General features: G+C 42.0%; 1 protein-coding gene and 1 long non-coding RNA gene across 4 annotated transcripts in view; both read left to right on the forward strand.

Moving 5' to 3' along the window:
* BCKDHB (branched chain keto acid dehydrogenase E1 subunit beta) overlaps positions 1 to 23,658 on the forward strand; it is a 297,162-nt gene that overhangs the window by 35,519 nt on the left and 237,985 nt on the right. For 2 of the 3 annotated variants that reach the window (XM_077812742.1, XM_077812743.1), the window contains exons 4-6: positions 19,047 to 19,115; positions 19,948 to 20,081; positions 20,817 to 20,972. In XM_077812742.1, coding sequence (XP_077668868.1) covers positions 19,047 to 19,115; positions 19,948 to 20,081; positions 20,817 to 20,972 — 359 coding nt within the window. The remainder of the gene's footprint in view (positions 1 to 19,046; positions 19,116 to 19,947; positions 20,082 to 20,816; positions 20,973 to 23,658) is intronic. The other variant, XM_077812744.1, reaches the window with a different exon arrangement.
* On the forward strand, positions 1,435 to 16,366 carry LOC144262667 (uncharacterized). The gene is made up of 3 exons (XR_013345585.1): positions 1,435 to 1,503; positions 15,800 to 15,900; positions 16,251 to 16,366. It is a non-coding gene; the product is annotated as an uncharacterized LOC144262667 (long non-coding RNA).

The raw sequence follows: 23,658 nt of genomic DNA on the forward strand, positions 1-23,658 counted from the left end.
AGAGGTATAAAAGAAAGAATCAAAATCGCTGTCTGCCAGTGTAAGGTCCTTCTCTTACTGTGACAGTCTGAGGCTCTGTTCTTAGATTAAGGCCTTTGGCTAAGCAACAGAGGCAGCCATAAGCTGGGAAGCGGATGGTCAGATCCTCACATTCCAAACCAGTCACATTGAAAGAAGGTGCTATTGGGCTGTTCGGAATACAATCCTGTCCTGATAGTGCCTATCACCTCCAGAGAAAGGGAAGTGCCTAGAAAATGTAAAAGGAAACTTAGTTTGATAGCATCCTGTCTGGCAAGAACTCACTTATCAATAGCTGGGATGTGAAATCCTCACTTCTGTATTGTTTTGTCATGATAGTTCCCACTTTGCTATTGTTTGTCTGTATAATCTCTGTCTGGTTCTGTGATTGTTCCTGTCTGCTGTATAATTAATTTTGCTGGGCGTAAACTATTAAGGTGGTGGGATATAATTGGTTGCATAATCATGTTACAATATGTTAGGATTGGTTAGTTAAATTTCAGGAAAATGATTAGTTAAAGTATAGCTAAGCAGAACTCAAGTTTTACTATATAGTCTGCAGTCAATCAGGAAGTGAGTGGGTGGGTGTGTGTGGGGAAAATGGGAACAGGGAATGGGGGTAAGGAAATTGGAATCATGTTTGGCTAAGGGCAGGAATGGGAACAGGGACACAGGTGTAAGGCTCTGTGGTGTCAGAGATGGGAAGGGGGACACTAAGGAAGGAAACTGGAATCATGCTTGCTGGAAGTTCACCCCAATAAACATCGAATTGTTTGCACCTTTGGACTTCAGGTATTGTTGCTCTCTGTTCATGCGAGAAGGACCAGGGAAGTAAGTGGGTGAAGGAATAAGCCCCCTAACAGTAGCCACTGATTCAAATTCAATATTAAAGAAGGCTGTGGCTTCAGGATACCTAGTGGCAGAATCCCCCATAAGAAATATATATCTCTTTCCATTCCTGGAAAGTTTAATGAGAGATCCCACAATATCTGCAGACACTCTGGCAAATGCCTCTTTAATAATGGGAAAAGGCTGCAGTGGCGCTTTGCAATGTCCCTTTAATCCCTTACGCTTCTGACATAAGTCACAACTTTTATAATAATCTTTTACTGTCTCAAACATGTGAGGCCAATAGAAATTCTGTTTCAGTCTTTCAGTTTTTTCCCCCACTCCTGACTGTTCTGCAAATGGGCAGTCATGGGCTATCTGGATTAATTCTCTCCTGTATCTTTCAAGTACAACTACCAGCTTGCAAATCTTACCAGGGTACCTCTTCTTCCCTATCGGAGCTTCCCTACAGAAAAACCTTGCATAAAAAAATCTACCTTTTTCCTTCCCCAGCTGGGGCATCATTCTGAGCTGCAATCCTCTCTTCTTCCAAAGAAGTATCAGCTTGCTGAGCAGTCACAAACTCCTTTTACGTTTCACTTCAGCCCAGAGCAGACTCTGGTACAACAGAAGAATTTTCAAGTTCCTCCACAAAAGGTAAGGTGCTGTCCTCCTCCGACAAGAACTTGAGGGCATTTCCTCCCCTTCCCAGACTTGCTTGCTGACCACAGACAAAGAAGGTGAATCAGATCCGCACTTCCCCTGGGATCTTGTTATAACATTAACATGCTTAGACATGGCTAAAAATAAAATGTTATCTATTAAAATATCAGTGGGCAGCAAATTCCTGATGCCAACCACACTGTCACCTGTAAAATCTTCCCACTTAAGGTGCACTTTAGCCACAGGCACAGTCACAGAACATTCAGCCAAAGCTAAAATATTTTCACTTTTGCCAGGAGGTCTTCCCTCTTCCCTTACCAAACTTTCTTTAACCAAAGTGACTTGTGATTCAATCTCTCTCCACTCTGTGCATTCAATGCCATTCACTCTCGCACTCTTAAATTCTTCACTACCTTCCCAAGACTCAGTCCTAATATAGTTTGAGGCTATTCTCCTCCTCTGCAGTTTCCTCAAGGAAATCAAGGTGGTAGCATTAGCACTCACAGTGGGGGTTATGGGTGCAGATTGTGGGGTAACCTTAAGTTTTGGACAGTTTTTGGTTTTATATGGCATGGAGCCCCACAGTGGTGGCAGACTACCTGCTTTCTCTTAAACATTCTTTTAAAACTGGTGCATGATCTGAAACTGTCATGAGATCAGCAGTACTTGAATTTTCCATACATGCTCTCATGGTTATAGGGCTAGCTGCATCTTTGTTCCCTCTCTGAGTATACCCACTCAGAAGTCTGACTTCTTGCCTTTACTTCTGAGGCAGAATCAGTTGAGTCTCCCACTCTTAGATCAGGTCTGGAGTTATGGTACAACTCAACCATGCTTAGCCCCCTAATGGAAGCCGAGGAAGGCCTAATTTCTTAAGACACATCACCAGGTCCTGGGTGGCAGCTTGACTGAGTTTGACAGCAGTTCCCTTGGGTTTTGTCTATACAAATACTTACTTTGCTGCATGCTGCGGTGTGAATCTACCCTACGCTAGCCTGCTGTGCACTAAGTATTTATGTAAACCCTGCTGGTGCACACAGATACTTCATGTGCAGCAGGCTAAACATGCTGGCATGCTGCAAACCAAGGTTCATGGTATGTGAACCCTTAGAGGGAGAGAGTCTATTTTTATCGAGCTAGTGTTCCTTTGTCTTCTCAGTTCTTGGGCATTTTAGCCCTGCTAGTCCAAAACTAGTTTGGTGGGATTAGTAGGCAGTTGAACCAGTCTTTTCAGTGCCAGTGGCTCTTCCACTGTGCTGTAACAAGCCCCAGTTGTTTGCTGGGAGATGTCTGATTTCAAATAATTCTTCTATTGCCTTGCATGTTTCCCAAAAACATTGATTTACCCATGTATCGTTATACAGTAAACATCCCAGTAATCAGGACACCTTACAATATTTATGAAGTATTCTAGATCAGTCACACTTCCTCCATGTGTGCTTTAATCTCTCACAGTATAGATTGCAAATAAAAAGTCTACCTTTGATTCTAAGAATACGTATTTTTGTTCATAATGAGTGGAATAATGACACATCATGTTTTCCCTTTAGCTCCTCAACACCTTTTGAAAATCTATTAAGGTGCAGGCTTGTCACAGGATGACAGAAAAGTTATACCAGCAAAATTCAAGTTTTTGTCTTTTGCTTTATAAAGGTGTCTCTGCTAGCTAATCGGTAATTATGAATGGGAAACAAAACAAGAAAATGAAGGCTTATGTCTGTAAATTAAGAAAATATTTAACAGAATGCTTAAACTTTAACCCCCCCCCCCCAAACTGATAAATATAATAATTCCTAAAGACATACAATATTGTTTTACAGGAGTGAAATATTTGCAAACAAGAATATGGAAAAGAATAAATTCTTCTCACTTTGATACATGTTTCTGAACAAATCATTATTTTTCTTTTTCTAAGGGAATGGAAAGCAGAAACCAAAGTTATGCAAAGTCTATTACTTTATTATTTGAATTGATTTATCTGAGAATTTAAGTAATCTTGTTCTCTTCCTGAGGGAGGAAGGGGAAAAAAGATGGAAGAACAACTTTACCATACATGGAAAGGAAGTCAGATGCCTCTAATAAATATAGAAGAAAAATGTACATAGAGTATCTTGAATAATAAGGGAATGACATTTATATACCCTCTTAAATGGAATGATTTTTTTCTTTAATTTCAACGGTCTGATCAAATCTTTTCATGAAATAGGAAATAATGACTGATTAAAAGAGAAAAACCTCTCAACAGTGCTAAGGAAATAAACTTGACATCTTAGCAGTTGTTAAATCATATTTATTCACATTAGAGGTTTCCCAGGAGTGCTGGTTCTGTCAGTGGGCCAAGTGTAGTCCAGACAGATTGTGGAGAATTCAATCTTGATTAGACAGCTATTGAGGCAAGTGCCTTTTTCATTGGGTAGACTATGGTGACTAGGTGCTTTAAAGATTAGAACCTGCTAGGCTCCTATTTTTCATTTTGGAACTTAATTCGTTCATATACAAATCAGTAAAAATGAGTAAGGAACCTAATCTGTCAGCTGTAATTTTCAGTGTATTTTTTCCTAACAACAGGAAACAAAAACATCTTGGTCCTTTGTTATTGGACATAGCATGATAATAGCATGCAGCAGCAATCTATGTAGTTAAAGATGCGTAGAGGTTTCCATTCAGATGCTTCTTCCCATCTCCTGTCTTTTTTGCTCATAATTTGCAAAAATACTTTTTTTTTTAACTGAAATATTCAAGTCTTTGATTCTGCCTGAAGATGACTGTTCCCGAAAGTAAGTGTGTGTGTGTGTGTGTGTGAGAGAGAGAGAGTTAATAATGCTTCATAAAGAAGTCTGTGGGATAGTGGGTGTGGAAAAAGACTATTTTCCATAAAGTATAAGTATTTATTTATTATGATCAGCTTGACAAGTGAAATGACATGGTCTAAAAAGTTGGGATTTGGCTTGGAAGTAGCCCATATTTAAAAGAAGAACCTCTGAGTTTGATTTCATTTGACTGAGTTAATAACCTTTGAAAAACTCAGACTATGCATGCACAGTTGATTTCACATTGTTTGGGGTGCCATTATTGTAAAGGACCCAATCCAGTTGCCCCACTGTTGACAGGAGTCTTTTAATTGACTTTAATGGGAGTTGGCTTAGGCCAAAAGAATGTAGTTTAGGTGCACTAAGTGACTGGTCTAATTATGCAGCAAGAAGTTTTGTAGCAGTGAGGATAGCTAAACATTGGAACAGCTTACCAGGGGAGGTTGTGGACTCCCCATCACTTGGAGTCTTTAAAATGAGATTCAATAGCTTTCTAAAATATGTTTTAATCCAGTTTCTGGGAAAAAATTCCATGGCCAGTATGTGCAGAAGGACAGTGTAGATAGTCATAATCTGTTCTGGTCTTTGAATGTATGAAGTGTACTGAAGGTTTGCATGGGCAGAGGTAAAGGACTGTCAGGAACCCTGGGTCAGTCTCTGCAGAGCTTGTAGGATGCACAGTGATTGGGAAAGGAAAAGGTGAGGACCTTTAAAAGCGTTTGTAGGCCAGAGTTCTGCTCATCTCTACCCTAAGACTCCATGATAGAGTAAATTCCAATGAAATAGTTATAATCGACTTGTCTAAAACTTAGCTGAAGCTTCACTTGTTTAACTTTACTCCTGAGGTGGGTGAAATGATCCATATTGTACAGTCTGCACACAGCCACGTCTGCAATGGAAGATAGCAGCTTTTAAGCTGTGCTGATCTACAGCACACAATGGTTCAGGGCAGAAAATGAATCAGTCCTTCTCCAAGGGAAACAACAGTGGAGTTTTAGGTTAAGTAGATTTTAAATACTTCGTTTGAATTTATCCAGGACACTGGGGCTAATAACAAAACTGCTGTATAAAGTGATAGCAATTTAACAACTATAACTGGTCAGGTCTTTGGTTTTAAGTCTCGCCTGTAAGGTAGCTTTTCTTGCAGCACAGTACCCTCTAAAGTTATGGCACTGGTTCGGTACTGACTCAGAGGGAAGAAACTCCATGCTAAATCACTGACGCAGCTGCTTATAACACTTGGGTCTTCTTTGAAAATCTCCGATTAAAGCAGCACCAAGCCTGATGCTGCTTAGCTTGTGAAAAGAGACAAGGTTAGAGCCTCAGGTGGTATGACTGCACTGCTGCAGAGAGAGGATTTGATGTTTTAATGTCTTGCTTTCAGCATAAAATTCAAAAATAGAGAGAACCATTATATCACTAGTGGTTGAAGACTTAAACATTTACAGGTTTTGATCTGTTTGTTTTCAGCGTGTGTACAATCACAACAGTTATGATGCCACAAAAACTTTTCTGTCTCGGGAAGACAATGTCATGAGTAAAAGATTCTGTTAAAATGGCTGTGTTTCTCCTTTGGGTGGGAGGCAGCATTAATCATTTATGGGTGCTGAGGTATAATGTGTTGTCATCCTGTTTTAAAGATTACAAGGAAATTTCTGTCAGGCTCAGCTTTCTCTGGTCCACATATAAATATTGAGGTATATATTCTGGTGAGGGACCCAGTAGTTGGTTTAAAAAATAATTACATTTACTCAGCTGGTGTTGTCTTTTTTTCTGTAATATTTTCAAGTTTTTGAGGTTTACTTTATTAAATACTTCTTCCAGATGAGCCTGTTTACTTGTTTGACATATATACCTAGCCCAGTTTACAAGTGGTTGGGGAGGGGGAATTACCAATTTTCATGCAGCTTTATTTGTCATAGTGTTTCCTTCACTTCTTGAAAAAGGGCACCAACCTGTTCAGATGGCTGAAGTTAGGGCTGTTTATAAAGCTAGGCAGGTTAATTGAAATTGGCAGCACCATAATGCCTTCCTTGGAGGCTGACGGACATGGTTTCAGATAACATAGGGATACTGTTTTCACCTATAGCCAAGAGTCAGTTTGAGGAATTTGTATGCCCTTGTTTTGAGCTGTCTGGTTGACGCAGGCATCAGGAACAGATATCCTTTAGGAAACCTCTCATTTCCATATAAATGAAAAAAGATATAAAAAGGCAGTGTGTCTAGCTTTTCAGTCTACTTGACTTTAAATTTCAGTTGTTGAGTAAATGGCTCACAAGAGGCAATGAAGATAACTAACAGTCTCTTGCCAAAATGACAACCCCCACCCAACCAATCCCTTTCATGTTTCAAACATTTATAAACTAAACATGTATAAATTAGGTCAGTTTAGTATCATTTATGTATGACTGTCTCCGTTGTTTACTACTTTTGTCCTTTTGTTCATTTAGGTACAGTACTGTCAAATCAACTATTTGATTGTTCTGTTTATCACACATAGAAGTAAAACAATGGTTTATAATTCTCTGGGTCAGTCCCTTGTCTTTCTTAATATTAATTACTACATTAGCCTTTTTCCAGCCCTCTGGGACTTCACTCATTCATCATAAATGCTCCAAAAATATTTGACTTGTTTTTATCCATTAAGCATGGAGTACTTGCTTTCCTATAATAGTAAGTCAAAATACAAATTTACGTTCCTGTAGTATGTAACATATACTTCAGTAATTCTGGATACTATATAGTGAGGCTTTAAATCTGCATTATATATGTGTTTCATTATGTTAATGAACCTTAAAATTCATGCAGGGAACAGATAAAGGGAGTTGATTTCGGGTTTGGATACATTAGCTCCTCTCCCCCCCCCCCCTTTTTTTTTTTTTTTTTTTGAAATAGTCTAGTGAGGCCTTCATTGGTCTTGCTACTTTGAACCATACAGGTTACCTAGGTACTTTCCAATGTGTTCCTTTCTGAACATGCTTTATAATCTAACATCTCCCTTTTCCCACTCTGATTTTTTGCATAAAGTATTCTGTTACTATAACGTTTGGTGTTCCTTACATTTTGCTTTTTCCTCCCTTTATTGTAACCCAAAGACATATGTTTATACCTCTAAAAATGTGAATACAAGGGTATGATCTTGATGTAGAACATAAACCCCCCTGCTCTTTTCCCTTGCTCTGTTTCTTGAACAGGTCATACCCTTGTATATGCAGAAAGCCTTTGACAAGGCCCCATACCAAAGGCTCTTAAGCAAAGTAAGCAGTTATGGGGTAAGAGGGAAGGTCCTCTCATGGATTAGTAATGGATTAAAAGACAGAAAACAAGGGGTAGGAATAAATGGTTCGTTCTCAGAATGGCGAGAGGTAAACAGTGGTGTCCCCTATGGATTTGCACCAGAACCAGTGCTGTTCAACGTATTCATGAATGATCTGGAAAAAAGGGTAAACAGTGGCAAAATTTGCAGACAATAACTATCCTGAGTAATTTTGTAAATCCAAAGCAGACTGCAAGGAGTTAAAAAGGATCTCACAAAACTGGGTAACTGAGCAACATTTGAAAACATAATCCCAGTTACACATACAAAATGATGGCATCTAAATTAGCTGTTACCATTCAAGGAATAGAACTTGGAGTCATTGTGAATAGTTTTCTGAAAACATCTGCTCAATATGCAGTGGTCATAGGTGCTGGAACTAAGGGTGCTACCATACCCCCTGGCTTGCAGTGATTTCCCTCATATACAGGATATAGTTTGGTTCAATGTCTCTCAGGACCCCAACTGTACAAATTGTTCCAGCACCGCTGGCAGTGGCAGTCAAAAAAACTAATAATGTTAGGAACCATTAGGAAAGGCATAGATTTTAAGACTGTAAATATCATAATACTACTATGTAAATCCACGGTATGCCCACATCTTGAACACTGTGTGCAGTTCTGGTTGTCATGCTTTATTCATCAGCATTTTAAAAAAAGATATATTAGAATTGGGAAAGGTACAGAAAATGGCAACAATGATTCGGGGTATGGAACAGCTTCCATATGAGGATAGAATAAAAAGACTGACTTTTCAGCTTGTAAAGACGACTAAGGGGGAGGATATGATAGAGGTCTATAAAATCATGAATGGTGTGGAGAAAGTGAATAAGGAAGTTTTTACCCCTTAGCAAAATGCAAGAATGAGGGGTCACCCAAAGAAATTAATAGACAACAGGTTTAAAACAAACATACAGAAGCACTTCTTCACACAGTGCATAGTCAACCTGTGGAACTTCTTGCCAGGGGATAATGATAAGGCCAAAACTATAACTGGATTCAGAAAATAATTATATTAGTTCATGGAGGGTAGGTCCATCAATGGCTATTAGCTGAGATGGTCAGTGATTCAACCCCATGCTTTGGGTATCCCTAGCCTCTGACTGTCAAAAGATGGGCGTGGATGACAGGATGGATCACTTGAAATTGCCCAATTCTGTTCATTCCCTTTGAAGCACCTGGCATTGGCCACTGTTGGAAGACCAGATACTGGGCTAGATGGACCATTGTTCTGAGCTAGTATGGGTGTTCTTATGACATTCCAGACAAGTGTGATCTAGCCACCCACCATCTCTCTACTGTGTTACTCAAATTGTTCTGTTCACGTAGTAAGATTTCTAGATCTTTCTGGTAATTTGACATATTTCGTGTGCTCATCTGATAAAGAAACATCTCAGATTTGTTTTAATTCTACTCCTAACTCTTATAGCCTGTGTTATCTCCTTGGTGCTTATTGTATCTCTCAGTTCAGTTGAGATTTTTGCTTCCTAAACCCAGTATGGTGATGATTATATCAGTGCCTGAGAGGGAGGAACCTGACTCAGATGGTATAATCACACTGGGTAAATGAGGAATGTGATATAACTAAAAAAAAAATTTGTATTCTACCTTTTCTTATTGGAAAGTCCTAGTGTTTGCTATTCCCTTTGAATTATAAATGAGAGAGAAAATGGTTTTTCTGTTAGACAGGTATTAATCAACAGGGAGTCTTTGTGATGTGCTGTGATTACTTTGGAAAAAGAGCAAGAGTTCAGATAAAAGAAGCGAATCAATGCTAAGTACATAGGTCTACAAATAACCTTGTAAGAAATAGGTCATCTTGATCATCACTACAAACCTTTTTTTTTCTCCTGCTGATAATAGCTCATCTTAATTAATTAGCCTCTTAGAATTGGTATGACAACTTCCACCTTTTCTCTGTGTGTGTGTGTGTGTGTGTGTGTGTAATCTTACTATATGTTCCATTCTATGCATCTGATGAAGTGGGCTGTAGCCCATGAAAGCTTATACTCAGATAAATGTTAGTCTGTAAGGTGCCACAAGGACTCCTGTTCTTTTTGAGGAAAAGTGTAGTGGCTTGAAAATGTTAATGTATTTTAAAACTTTTAGGAATTGCTCAGTGAAAGAGGAGGAAAATGACCATCACTTCATTTATGGTCTGAAATCAACTGTAGTTATAGGTGTCTAGCTCCTTTTAGGATCCCTTATTGCAGGAGTAGTAATCTCTCTGGTTTAATCTCATGGCAAGAATCTTTTCATTTTTTTAAAGAAGTGTATTGTGAGGAAAGCATAAGTAGTAGAGATATGCCTATTCCAAACCACAGAATACGAACACCTCCTAGTTTTGAAGTTCAGATGTGGCTGGTGTTTGGATGATGCAATTGTAAGGACAATATAAATGCTGAGATCAAATGTTGCAGGATGGGGCCTTCTGTCAAACTGATTCCTACAAATGAAAGCCACAGACCTTTCCAGTTAAGAACATCTAATTCCTTTTTAAAATATATTTGAAATATAACTAAATTATTTTAATCTCTCAAGGCAAAATATCCAAAACAATGTGAAATTCTGTGAACTGCTTTATTAAAATTCATGATTTTACTAGAAACAAAACAAAAACAATGTGTCACTGGCCTCTTGCAGACACGGAGCTGCTATGTAATAATTTTATGAATGCTGTATGTGATCTGTTCAGTGAGATCGTAACTGTATCGCTTTATTGTGTTATTGGGTTTTCTGGTGTGAATGTACTGGTTTAGTTTAATAGTGGGTGGTTGGAAGAACCAGCAGGAATCAACACAATAGGTCTAGATAAGCAACTTCTCAACAAACACTTGAGTGTGACTACAAGACAATGGCTGAGCTATTAGCAGTGAAGATACTACCTCCAGGCTCTAACCAAAGGTTACACAGCATTTTGCTTGGAGGTCAAAGGTACACTTAGGGCTTGTCCACATGGTGGGGTAATAGGGGGTTTGTATGGACCCACTCCATGAATCACCTGGCAAATATGAGTCTTTCTTCAGCCCACAGTCTTTAAGACCTTGAGGGCTGTTGGAAACAAGCCACTGATCCCTCTCACAATTCATCAAAAAAGAGTGGGAAGTGCCTACAGTGAGCCCCGAGATAGCTGTAAACGTTCTCCAGCACGCTTAGTATCCTCTGCGCCGCCAGCACTGAGACCTTCTCAGTCTAGTACCCAGGGCTCACGGAAGTCCTCAATGGCAGATACCATTGACAAGCCTGCGGACCCGTTGGAGATGGGCACGGGCACAGAATCGACAGCACTGAGGGACAAAGACAAGAGTAAGCACTCCTCTGAGAAGGCACCGGTATGCAGTCCTGCATTGGTACTGTCCTCGACACCTCATCTGGCACCACAGCGACTTGGTATGGGCAAGATCACCATCCCCCCAGTACTGCCAGCGCCACCAAGTCATTTGGCACCACAGGAATTCCAACACTTCAGGGACTTCTGTGTAACAGATGTACTTGTTGTACCAATAAAATAAAAACCAGCAGGATCTTATTAAAGGGAAAAAGGCAAAATACCACATTTATTGTGAATACAGAAAGAATCATAGTAAGCAGTTAGTTATAGTTATAACATTCCATTCAATCTCATATTTAGTCACACATTCATTCATACAAACACACACACACACACAGGTTCTGCAAGGTTGTTATCATAGTTACCAGCCTTAGAGTTGCTCATGCCAAGCCACTGGCCAGGTGGCCTGGACATGAGGAGGGAGCAGGGCCTTGTCAGATGCTCATCTGATGCTCCTGGAAGTTGGTTTGCAGAATCAGACCCCCCAAAGTTCTCATTTTTTAGAGTCTATTTTTATAGGAATTTCTTCCTATGCCAGTCTATGGGAATTGCTGCTTCATGCTGTTGCTGAATCAATCAGCAGATAGCACATTCCTGACGGCTCCAAGATGTTATCTTGTTCTTTGGTTCTCCCATTCTTGAGGCTGTTGGGTGGATTCCAGTCTGCCCTCCGGGGGGTCCTCTGGTTATTTCCACTTGATGCCTTCTTCAGCCGATGGACACTGGATTCTTAGGCTGGCACCTCCCTGATCATTCAGTTATTATCCACACCAAGCATCCATCCACATACATCCTCTATCTCTATTTTAATCACAATTGTTAATACAACAAAAGGGTGGGGAGTCTCTGGGTGCTGTTTCTGTTGTTAGAGTATTGCTTTGAGTCTCTCTCTCTGTGAATTGCTTTGAGAATAGACTCTGTCTTAGAATGTACTAATGCAATTAGCAGCTTGCAAGTTTCACACATAGAGGGAGAGAAACAGTACCAAAAACCAAGAGACCTCTTAATTAGTAATACCCTGGAATTTAAACTCTGGGGAATCAAACTCATTTGTGATTTTAATACAGAACTTCTTTAATATGATCCAACATACTGGGGTCTCCTTGTTGCTGGGACCTCCACACCAAGTCTTTGCTTGGCATGAGAATCTTTCCCACTGCCCTGTCATGCTTCCCTACTCTCCATTGAGGGATCTGACAGTAAACCAAAGGAGGTGGCATCTCAGTACTCCTTACAGGCTCCTTATGGTGCCCAATGACAGCAGAGCAGTTGAGGATATCCTCAGATGGCACAACTACCACTATCTTGGTATGGCCATCAATATGCACCACCACTGACTTCTATGCCACTACTCCTGTGGCCATACTGAGACCCTTGGGCTGCATATCAGCTTGAGCTTGGACAACAGCCACCGCTCAACCCAATCATTGTCACCCGGTCCTGACTGCTTCGTTTATACCTTCAGCATGGAGTGAGGTTCCCTGACCGTGGGACAAGCCCCGGTACCTGCGGTCAGCCTACATCATCAGCACTGAAACCTGTCCCGTGGGCCCAGGTACTGTGGCCGGCACCATGGTACCCGTGGAACCCTTGGAGGTTCACCCAACCCTCCCAGGCTGCCCAATCGGTGTTGGGAGCCTCGGAGAGGCCAGTGGCCTCAGTCTCCTGTCTCCACCAGTGCTTGAGACTTCGGTGGGTAAGACTGCACAGATCCAGGAGGACCCAGGGGAGCAAGCTGCTGGACCACTAATGGAAGTAGAGGCTGCTGTGGCACCAGCAGCCTCCTCATCATTGCCAGACTAGGCTATCACAGGGGGCCCCTCACCCAGTTCCTCAAGATGACGCCAAAGTGCACCAGGAACTTTTGAACAGGGTCATGTCCAACCTGGGGCTTCAGGCAGAGGAACTGGAAGAGCCCTTGGATTCCCTGTTTGTTGTCTTCTGCTCCTCGGCTCCTGCCAGGGTGGCCATACCTTTTCATGAAGGGATTTCCAAAATCACTAATGCCCTGTGGCAGACCACCTCTTCCCTAGACCCTATCTCTAAAAGGGCTGAATGCAAGTACTTTGTGCCAACCAAGGGGTATATACTTCCACCCTGCCCTGAATTCCCTTGTGGTAGAAGCAGTTAATCACAGGGAGAGACAATGACAACCCAGGGCCACCTCCAAAAATAAAGACTCGAGGAGGCTGGATCTCTTTGGGCATAAGATTTACTTCTCTCCAGCCTTCATCTGAGAGTGGCAAACCACTAAGCCCTCCTTGGCCAATATGACTTTAATATGTGGCAAGCCATGGCCAAGTTTGAAGGGTCACACCCCCGAGGCTTCCAAGAAGGAGTTCCTAGCTATCCTTGATGAGGGCATGACCGTGGCCAGGGTGGTCCTCCAGGTGGCATCGGATGCCGCTGTTGCTGCTGCCCGCACCATGGCTTCCGCTATCTCCTTGTGGTGAGCCTCCTGCTGCTCCTCTCTGGGTTGTCCTCTGATGCTCAGCAGTCAATGCAGGACTTTCCCTTCTGTGGCTGTACCTTATTTGCGGAGCAAACAGACAGCAAGTTGAGTCGTCTCAAGGACTCCCACACCACCTTGAAAACTCTGGGTCTTTACGTCCCAACCCCGGCATGTAAGCAGTTCGAACTGCAGCAGCTGCAGGGCCAGGGGAATCAGCCTCGGCAGGACCAGCCCCACAAATGAGCCAAGGACTATAAGCGCCGTCCGAGCTACCCACCTCCATCCTCTGCACAGTCGGGCTCGACCTTTGCCAAGCAAGGGGCCAAATGGTCATTTTGAGGATGCGCCCGAGGGCAACCTACCAGATTATTCCCCAGATCCATCTGTCCCAGTGTTCTTTAACCACCTTTCCCTTTTCCTCCCTGATTGGATTGCTATGACCGATGGGTCCTCAGTACAGTTGAGCAGGGTTATATCCTACAGTTCCTTTCTATCCCTCCACATCCCTCTTCAGGGATCCCTCTCACGAGAGTCTCCTCGCACAGGAGGTAAAGGGGTTGCTACAGCTGCATGCGGTGGATGAAGTACAGGAACTCTCGAGTCGAGAGTCCTCTCGAGTACAGGAACAAGAGGTTCTATTCCCCGTACTTTTTAATCCCAAAGGTCAAGGGCATTCTACAGCCCATCCTGGACCTGCGGGACCTCAGCAAATACCTAAAGTTTAAAGTTCTGCATGGTCTCCCTGGCTTCTATTACACCTTGCCTGGATCCAGAAGATTGGTATGCTTCCCTCGACCTGAAGGATGCATACTTCCACATAGCGATCTTTCAAAGACACAGATGCTTCCTCTGGTTTATGATGGGGCCCCACCACTACCAGTTTGTTGTCCTCCCATTCGGCCTGGTGACAGCACCGAGAGTGTTTACCAAGTGCATGTTGGTGGTAGCGGCTTACTTAGGGCTCTGGGGTATCCAGATCTACCCATAACTCGATGACTGGCTCATCAAAGGCAGCTCCAGGTCTCAAGTCCAAAGGGATGTTGCCCTGCTTCAAGCCACATGCCACTCTGGGCCTACTGGTGAACGACAAAAAGTCAACTTTAGAGGAGTTCATCAGAGCGGTCCTCGACTCGACCTGCTCCAGGGTGTTCCTGCCGCTAGACAGGTTCCACCCATTGACGAACCTCCATCGCAGGAGTCTCCGTGTTCCCTTTGACCACAGCCAGGGTCTGTCTGCACCTGCTGGGTCACATGGCAGCATGCACTTATGTGGTGTATCGTGCCAGGCTCCAGATGCAGCCCCTGTAACAGTGGCTGGGAACAGTCTATTCTCAGTCCCAGGACCCCCTGGAAAAGATCGTTACCATTCCCCAGGCAATACTTACCTCACTGCAATGGTGGACCAACTGTGGGACAGTCCTGGACAAGGCTCCGTTCTACAATCCCCCTCACTCCATTGAGTTGATGTTGGACACCAAGGAACTTACGTTGAGGTGCACAACTTGGTGACCTCCAGACACAGAGGATGTGGTCCCCAGAGGAGGTGAAGTTGCACATAAATGTCAAAAAGTTCCAAGCAGTCCTGCTGGCGTGTAGAGTCTTCCTGCCCCACCATCCTGCCTTCTGGTGTCCTCGCAGAGGATTTACAATTGGATCACCTCGTGCATAAGGATCTGTTATGAGCCACTGATTGTCAAAGCCCATCTGACGAGAGCACAGGCGTCTCCAGGGGTACTGCTTTAGAGTTACCTAATATGGAATGGACATGAGCAAGCACCCGAAGAAAAGACAGTTACCTTTTCCGTTACTGGTGTTCTTTGAGATGTGTTGCTCACATCCATTCCATAACCCGCCCTCCTTCCCTACTGTCAGAGTTTCCGGCAAAAAGGAATAGAGGGTGGGAGGAGCTGGCAGCGTCCCTTATACCACACCATACAGGTACCACTCCAGGAGGCCCCAGAGCCGGTCCCCCATGGATACTGCTGAAGAAAAAACTTCCGGCGCATGTGGCGAGCACACACACACCTAATATGGAATGGATATGAGCAACACATCTCGAACACCAGTTATGGAAAAGGTAACTGTCTTTTCCTCCAAGAGGAAGGGCAAGCTGATGCCTCAGCCAGGTGTAAACACAATCAAATAGCCGGTGATGACCCAAGTGGCTATTCATTGGCAGGAAAAGGGACACGAGCGAAAATCTACATCTTAACAAATAAACAGCATAGAGTTCCTTTTCAGGGACAGTACCTAGCACCCTGCTCCTAGCTGGAGAAGCTTCTCAAAGGAGGGAGAGGGCTATAAAAAGAGACGAGGGTGGGTGGATGGGTGGGAGGGGATGCCCCAAATGATCTTTCTCTTTCTCTTTCTCTCTTCCCACAGCATTCATGATATCTGAAGAACAAAGGAAGCAAGCAATGTTGGACGGGGGGGAGGGATCCTGACTGGTAGACATTCAGCCAGTAGAACTGCTGAAACATGTGGTGAGAGAGACCTTGCTTTGAATTTATCCTAGTTTAAGTTAGGCATTAGTTTGTTTTATTTTTATTTTTCTTCTAACCAATTCTGGCTTTTATGTCTCATTACTTGTGTTCACTTAAAATCTCTTTGTAGTTAATACACTGGGTTAGATAAAACAATGAAACAAGTTTATTTGAATTGAACTGTTTGGGAAAATCCATTTGGGATAACAGGATTTGTTCATATCATTTCTATTAATAAAATTGGTGGACTTTATATGAGCTTGTATTGTCCAGAAGAAGGTTGGGCAGTTCAAGACACACATTTCTGGGAAAATATCTGGGACCTGGAATGTGCTATTGTTATCCTACAGTGTAATTCAAGAGTGGCTGGTTGCAGGACAATTTATCTGGGAATGACTTACATGCTGGAGGCTCTGTGGAAGGAGACCGGGATTGGTAGCTACAGCAGCAAAGCAGTATAAAGGGCACCCAGGTAAGAAGGCTGAGGTGACAGTTGTTAATCAGTCTAGATTGTACTCTGGATATGTCACACCACGTCAGGGACCTTCTACATGCTTTCCAAGATACACAAATGAGAGCCCAGGCAGACCCATCATATCTGGCCACAGCATTCTTACTGAAGGAATATTTGGACTCCTAGAAACAGTCCTAAAACCACTCACCATACAACAGGCCAGCTTCCTCCAGAACACATCCAACTTACTCCACAACATTAACAATCTTTCCCTCAGAAAACCATAGTCACCATCATGGACATCACTTCCCTATGTACCATCATCCCTCACAATGAAGGCAGCTCTGCCTGCTTCAAATATTTACAAGACTGAACAACCCACAGATGGGTTGTTCCCCACCCCAAACACATCGCCAAACTCATCCATTTCATCCTCACCCATAACAATTTTACATTCAATGCCAAACACTTTGTCCAAACCATGGAAAGAGCCACGGGCACTAGGATGGTTCCCCAATACGCCAACCTCCTCATGGGCCACATTGAAGAAGAATTTCTGGACAAATGCACCACAAAATCAATTATATACCTGAGATATGTCAATGTTTTCATCTTCTGGACAGACTACTTAAAACTTCCTCCTAGATTTCCACCACAACTTCAACAAACACCACAATCCATTAAACTTTCCTTGGAACCCTGTCACGCCAGCCTCAACTTCCTAGAGACCCCAATCAGCTTCAGCAATGAAACCCTGCAGACAAATATATACAAGGAATCCATGGATCACCATACCTACCTTGATGGGTCCAGTAACCACCCCAGACCATTAGGAAATCAGTTATTTACGGCCAGGCACTCAGATACCATACACAAAATATGCTACAAGGAGAAAGTACAGGATATACACCTTGACATACTTAAAACCACCTTCACCAAACAAGGACATGCTACCTAAGAAGTAGATTGCATCATGGAATGGGCCACCCAAATACCCCAAGAGAACCTGCTTCAATACAGAAATAAAACCCCCTCTGACCACACACCCCTAGATGTGTCTTACCATCCCACACCTACGGTATGTCCTCAAACAACTAGAACCCATACTCAATGGGGACCCCCATCCTGAAAGAAATATTTTCTGAACCCCCACTTCTGGCCCTCAAACAACCTCCCAGCCTCTCAAAGGTCATGATCAGAAGGAAGTTCCCCCACAGACAAGGACCCACCTACTCAAAGCAACACCAGACCCTGCCAACCCCTCCCCTCCAGCTGGCTTCCGTGCCCTTTCCTTTTCCCCCTGTGACTGGAGGGGTATTAATGGGCCACTTCACCTTGAATGGTCCCTTGAAATTTGTTAACTGCTTCTGCTAAAGAATCTACCTCTTATTACATCTCATTAAAGAAATTAGATGAGTTTAGACCTTTATTTCTTCATAGCTGAAATACTGTATAATCTCTATGCGTTAAGACTGAAGAGGGCATAGTTGTAAAGGGAATGATATCATCATATCTACCAGCACTTTGCCTTTGGTCTCATGACCTAATATTGAATCATTTTGGAAGGGTAAGTAAGGGGTGATAACTGCGAGGTGGTTGAGGCATATCCAGAGATTTATGTCTATAACTCTTCTTGAGCTGGGTCACTAACTTTTTCAGATATAAAATTGGTTTTAGAGTAACAGCCGTGTTAGTCTGTATTCGCAAAAAGAAAAGGAGTACTTGTGGCACCTTAGAGACTAACCAATTTATTTGAGCATAAGCTTTCGTGAGCTACAGCTCACTTCATCGGATGCATAGTGTGGAAAGTGTAGAAGATCTTTTTATACACACAAAGCACGAAAAAATAATGAAAAAATACCTCCTCCCACCCCACTCTCCTGCTGGTAATAGCTTATCTAAAGTGATCACTCTCCTTACAATGTGTATGATAATCAAGTTGGGCCATTTCCAGCACAAATCCAGGGTTTAACAAGAACGTCTGAGGGGGGGTGGGTAGGAAAAAAGAAGGGGAAATAGGTTACCTTGCATAATGACTTAGCCACTCCCAGTCTCTATTCAAGCCTAAGTTAATTGTATCCAATTTGCAAATGAATTCCAATTCAACAGTCTCTCGCTGGAGTCTGGATTTGAAGTTTTTCTGTTGTAGTATCGCAACTTTCATGTCTGTAATCGTGTGACCAGAGAGATTGAAGTGTTCTCCAACTGGTTTATGAATGTTATAATTCTTGACATCTGATTTGTGTCCATCTATTCTTTTACGTAGAGACTGTCCAGTTTCTCCAATGTACATGGCAGAGGGGCATTGCTGGCAGAGGGGCATTGCTGGCACATGCTGGCATATATCACATTGGTGGATGTGCAGGTGAACGAGCCTCTGATAGTGTGGCTGATGTTATTAGGCCCTATGATGGTGTCCCCTGAATAGATATGTGGGCACGGTTGGTAACGGGCTTTGTTGCAAGGATAGGTTCCTGGGTTAGTGGTTCTGTTGTGTGGTATGTGGTTGTTGGTGAGTATTTGCTTCAGGTTGGGGGGCTGTCTGTAGGCAAGGACTGGCCTGTCTCCCAAGGTTTGTGAGAGTGTTGGGTCATCCTTCAGGATAGGTTGTAGATCCTTAATAATGCTTTGGAGGGGTTTTAGTTGGGGGTGAAGGTGATGGCTAGTGGCGTTCTGTTATTTCCTTTGTTAGGCCTGTCCTGTAGTAGGAGACTTCCGGGAACTCTTCTGGCTCTATCAATCTGTTTCTTCACTTCTGCAGGTGGGTATTGTAGTTGTAAGAATGCTTGATAGACAATGTTATGCTCTCCTTTATTAGATGACTAAAAGTATTTTTTTTTTTTTTATGATGGGTATTGAAGAGGGAATTGAAGGAGGAGAGGGTAGTGGCCTTCTACATCAGGTCAGGGGGGTAGTTTTGTTCTTGGGGGCAGTTTGCAGAAACATGTAAAGATGGTTATGGGAGAAGTAGACCAGTTTTACATCACTGAGTGGGGGAAATGCAATAGAGGATGAGGGTGGCCAATTAAGAAGGGTTCTAGCTGTGAAGATCCATGAGTACAGTAACTTGAACTTGATGCAATGGATAAGAAGCCTATTTCCGCCCAGCCTATCAGTGCACGATACCACCACTTCGTCATTGCACCTGTGCTCCACTCCGTGCTTTGAATTTTATACTCTAGGAGTTTGGTTTCTATTAATTGGTGCACCAGGAATTAGACTATGGTCTCTCCTTTTTGTAGTTTGACCTACCTCAAAGGTAGCAGTTCAACATGTGAGCGGGTGTGCTTATGCAGTTATAGCATGGGCTTGGAAATTAGCTCTGATTTAGCTCTTTCACTGTGTGAACTTGGGCAAGTGGCTTTAACTCTTTTCTGGAATGGGAGTAATAATACTTCCCTTCATTACAGGTGTACTTATGAGGCTTAACTAATGTTTGTAAACCCTTATTATAGGTGTATGCAAGCCATCCATAGAGCCATGTACTTGTCAATCTATTAGGCATATTGTAAATTGTATACTTTATGGGGACAAAAGGTGAATTGTTTTCTTTTTGCAGTTTGGTGTATTTAAAAGAGCTCTTTCTTTTATAGGTAAAGACAGAGTTTTCAATACCCCTTTGTGTGAGCAAGGAATTGTGGGATTTGGTATTGGAGTTGCAGTCGCTGGAGCTACAGCAATTGCAGAAATTCAATTTGCAGACTACATTTTTCCAGCATTTGATCAGGTTAGTACCTATCATAGGTTGTTTAGGGAAGTAAAGGGAAACAAATTGCCTGTTGAGAGTGGCTTTTCTGATGGATGAAAATATAATCCGCTAAACCAAGTTTTATACTATGATTTTTGCAAATATGTCCACAATGATGAGTACTACTAATGTTTAAGGCTAAGATTAGGCATGGGTATTTTTAGTAAACCGTGACCTTTTTATTAAAAATACTCATGACTAAACCTTAGCTGCCCTTGGGCCAGTGCTGCTCTCCCCGCCCCCGACTCCCCTCTCCCCGGGCTGCCGCTGCTCCTGGGGGACCAGGCCGCTGAGCAGCAGCCAGTGTGACTGGCTGTGGGGGTGGCTTCAGCAGTGGCTGGTGCGTCTGGCTCTGGCGTCAGGCACACTGGCTGCTGCAATTGTGGAATTTCACAGAGGTCATGGAAAGTCACGGAATCTGTGGGTTCCGCAATCTCTGTGCCAAACTCGCAGCTTTACTAATGTTTATATATAATTTAATCAGAAACGTGCAGGTCCAGGCTCCAGGCTAAAAGTTGAACTCAGCTTGCAGGGCAAGGCATCCAGAGTTTAGACACAGCATGGTCCAGTACAAAAGATATAGTAGTGGAAACAGGAATATTTGGATTGTATTTCCAGCTTGTATAACAGTATAAGTATACCTGGCTTGTGTTAGTGGAATGAATATTACTAATGTGTATGAAGGATTTTTAAATGATGATTGTCTTGTTTCAGATTGTTAATGAAGCGGCAAAATATCGGTATCGCTCTGGAGATCTTTTTAATTGTGGAAGTCTCACTATAAGAGCACCATGGGGTTGCGTAGGTCATGGTGCGCTATATCATTCTCAAAGCCCAGAAGCATTTTTTGCTCATTGTCCAGGAATAAAGGTACAGTAATCTTCATGTTTAAACTTTATTTACAGTTCACAGTATGAGTAAATACTGTCTATGGAAAGGAGACTAAACAGGGTTCAGAGCCTCTTTTTGGGTGAATTTAATCCTTTGAACCTAACTGTGTGTCTGGGAGCAGGTGAGGAAAGGGACAAGGAAAACAAAGGCAGTTAAGGTTAATATCTGGTATTGAACATAGATATCTATTAATTGAAGACTACATTAAGTGCACTGTTGTTGTTGAGAATGCACAGCATTCAGGTAATCGTAATTTGTCCCTAGTAAGCATATATGGTATCTTGTTTTAATGTACCATACCAGTGTATAGTAGATTTGGAACCAGTTATTTCCCAGTTTTTATGCCTCTAAACATCCTTAACCACAATAGTTAATGAACGTAAGGTTTAGGTTGCAATATTTTTAGAGAAGAAACAGCAGAGTAAATAATTTTTAAGTCATGTGTGTTTCCTTTATCTTCCCTTCCCAAATGTGTGATGTGATATTCACATGTGCGAGGTGGAAGAGAGAGAGAGAGGAAACCTGACTAGGTGTATATTTTCATAAACACTGTAATGTGGGCTAACTCAAATAAATATTGCTGTGCTAGGATATCGCCATTTCTAACTCCATTTCTCTCAAGTTAATTTTTATCTATGGGTTCATACCCTTGGGTTACACATCCTCCAGCCTTTAGCACAAAGGAAGTGTTTCATCCCTTGATTAATTGAAAGACTTCTGAAGCAAAAGCAGTGTTTGTATGTCATTTTAAAAAAATCACAGCTGTTCCTTGTTTTCTCTGGTGTACAGAGATAATCCCAACATGTTTTCGTATCTCATGAGCATCAGATTAGGTATAATATTTCTTGCTGGGAACCCTTCCCCACCCCTTGTCCCCTTCACCTAAAACATTTTTTTTATTCTATGCAGCTGGTTCGGGGTGGGAATGCATTTTATTTTTGTATATTGGATTTCATTATCATATCCCAGAAGTGTCTCAGAGACTTCAAGAAATAATGTGTCTGGTCCACGTTTGACATACAATCTCTTCAAAACAGGAGCATGTAGAACTGTCCCTACAGCGGTTTTCATTGGGAATGTAAGAGTAAGAGACTCAGGTGCTTTATTACCGCCAGATTCTTATTATTTCATGACTGAGACAGGAAGCTGGGTATTGATTTTTGTTTTGTTTTGTTGCTAGGGAAAATGAAGCGTTGCATATGTTGGTGAGAAAAATTTCTCTGTTAGCACAGATCCGGGGAATTAACAGTATCGTAACACTGAACAAAAGACAAACAGCAATACAAGCATCAGGTTAAGATAACTATTCCAAAAAGAATGCAATACCGAAAATTAATACGGTATTTTTAACTTCAGATAGGGAGGACACAGACACCTTAGGAAGTCAGGGGAAGAAAATTAGCAAGGTGTCCAACTCAAGATATGAGCACTTAAAGATATGGGCACTTAAATATTAATTCCTTAAAGCCAGCCCCATCTTCCTCCCCACCGGCAAGCATCTTTCTGTTTTGATGGATCAGTAGTTTAAACAACCTGGCATTTTCAGTGATATTGCTTTCAAAATGCTGCTTTTTGTCATGCAAAAAACCTCATTCCAGACTGATTCCTGTTATGGGTGTTTTTTCCCATTTATCTTTTACCATTTATCCATTTATTAAAGCACAAGATAACCTTCAAAATGTTGAGACTATTCTAAAGATTATTGTGAGTCCCTTCCTAAGAGTGTCTGATTTAGAGAACAGGGTGCATAGGAATAACAGGTTATTTAGGTTGATCTAAAGGAAAGAAAATGATAACCTCCCACGTTCCTTGAAAGGAAAAAAATAAAGGAAAGAATTCTTCCAGAATGTAAAAGACATGCTACCAACTGAAATAGTGCATGTACAGAAAATAAAAGAATGGCAGCTGACAATAGGTGACTGACTCAATAAGAGATTTCCTCACTCACCTTGTCTATATACTTTTTTTTTTAAGCTTTCTTGATAATGGCTTTGGAGAAGGAACGGGTGATGTGTGTAGTCAGCCTTATTTCCTTCTATCATCATGCTTTCCCAAAAAAGTCATCTCAAGAAAGATTTTAAAAACCTGTGAAAGAGAGCGAAAGGGCGGTCTCTGAAAATTGTGGTATTACATCTAGTTAACCTGTAGATTTTCTTCACTTTAGGGAACGAAACGTTTAATACCTTTTGCAAAGCAGAGTAATACTTGCTCACTTACCATGCAAAAGAACACCCTGGAAGTAAATGACACAGTACACATACCCTTACTTTCTATAGTGGCTTAAGGTTCTCTGTACAGAACAGAAGTGATCATGTTTAAACAGAACTGTGGTTCTACTGAGTTCCATGTCTTTTTCTTCCCATTGTAGACAGAAAATTAACAGTGGTAGTGTAATCATTATAGGGATTCTTGTTTTTATTCTGAATATCTACCAGAGTTAAAAGAAGACTCCCTAATATAGTTATAGCATGTTTTTCCCCTGTATGAACTGGCAACCTGCCATAAACAATACCTTCTTGAATAACAGCAAAAACTTACATAGCGTGGTTCCTACTGCATTTTAGAACTGTGTTTAAACGGTTACTGCACATTTAAAAAGGAAAGACAGTACCACCATAAGCTTATCAGAACACATTATTTGTGTTAGTTTCAGATGTTCTGTTAA

This window comes from Eretmochelys imbricata, chromosome 3 (assembly GCF_965152235.1).
Source record: "Eretmochelys imbricata isolate rEreImb1 chromosome 3, rEreImb1.hap1, whole genome shotgun sequence".
NCBI classification, from domain to species: Eukaryota; Metazoa; Chordata; order Testudines; family Cheloniidae; genus Eretmochelys; species Eretmochelys imbricata.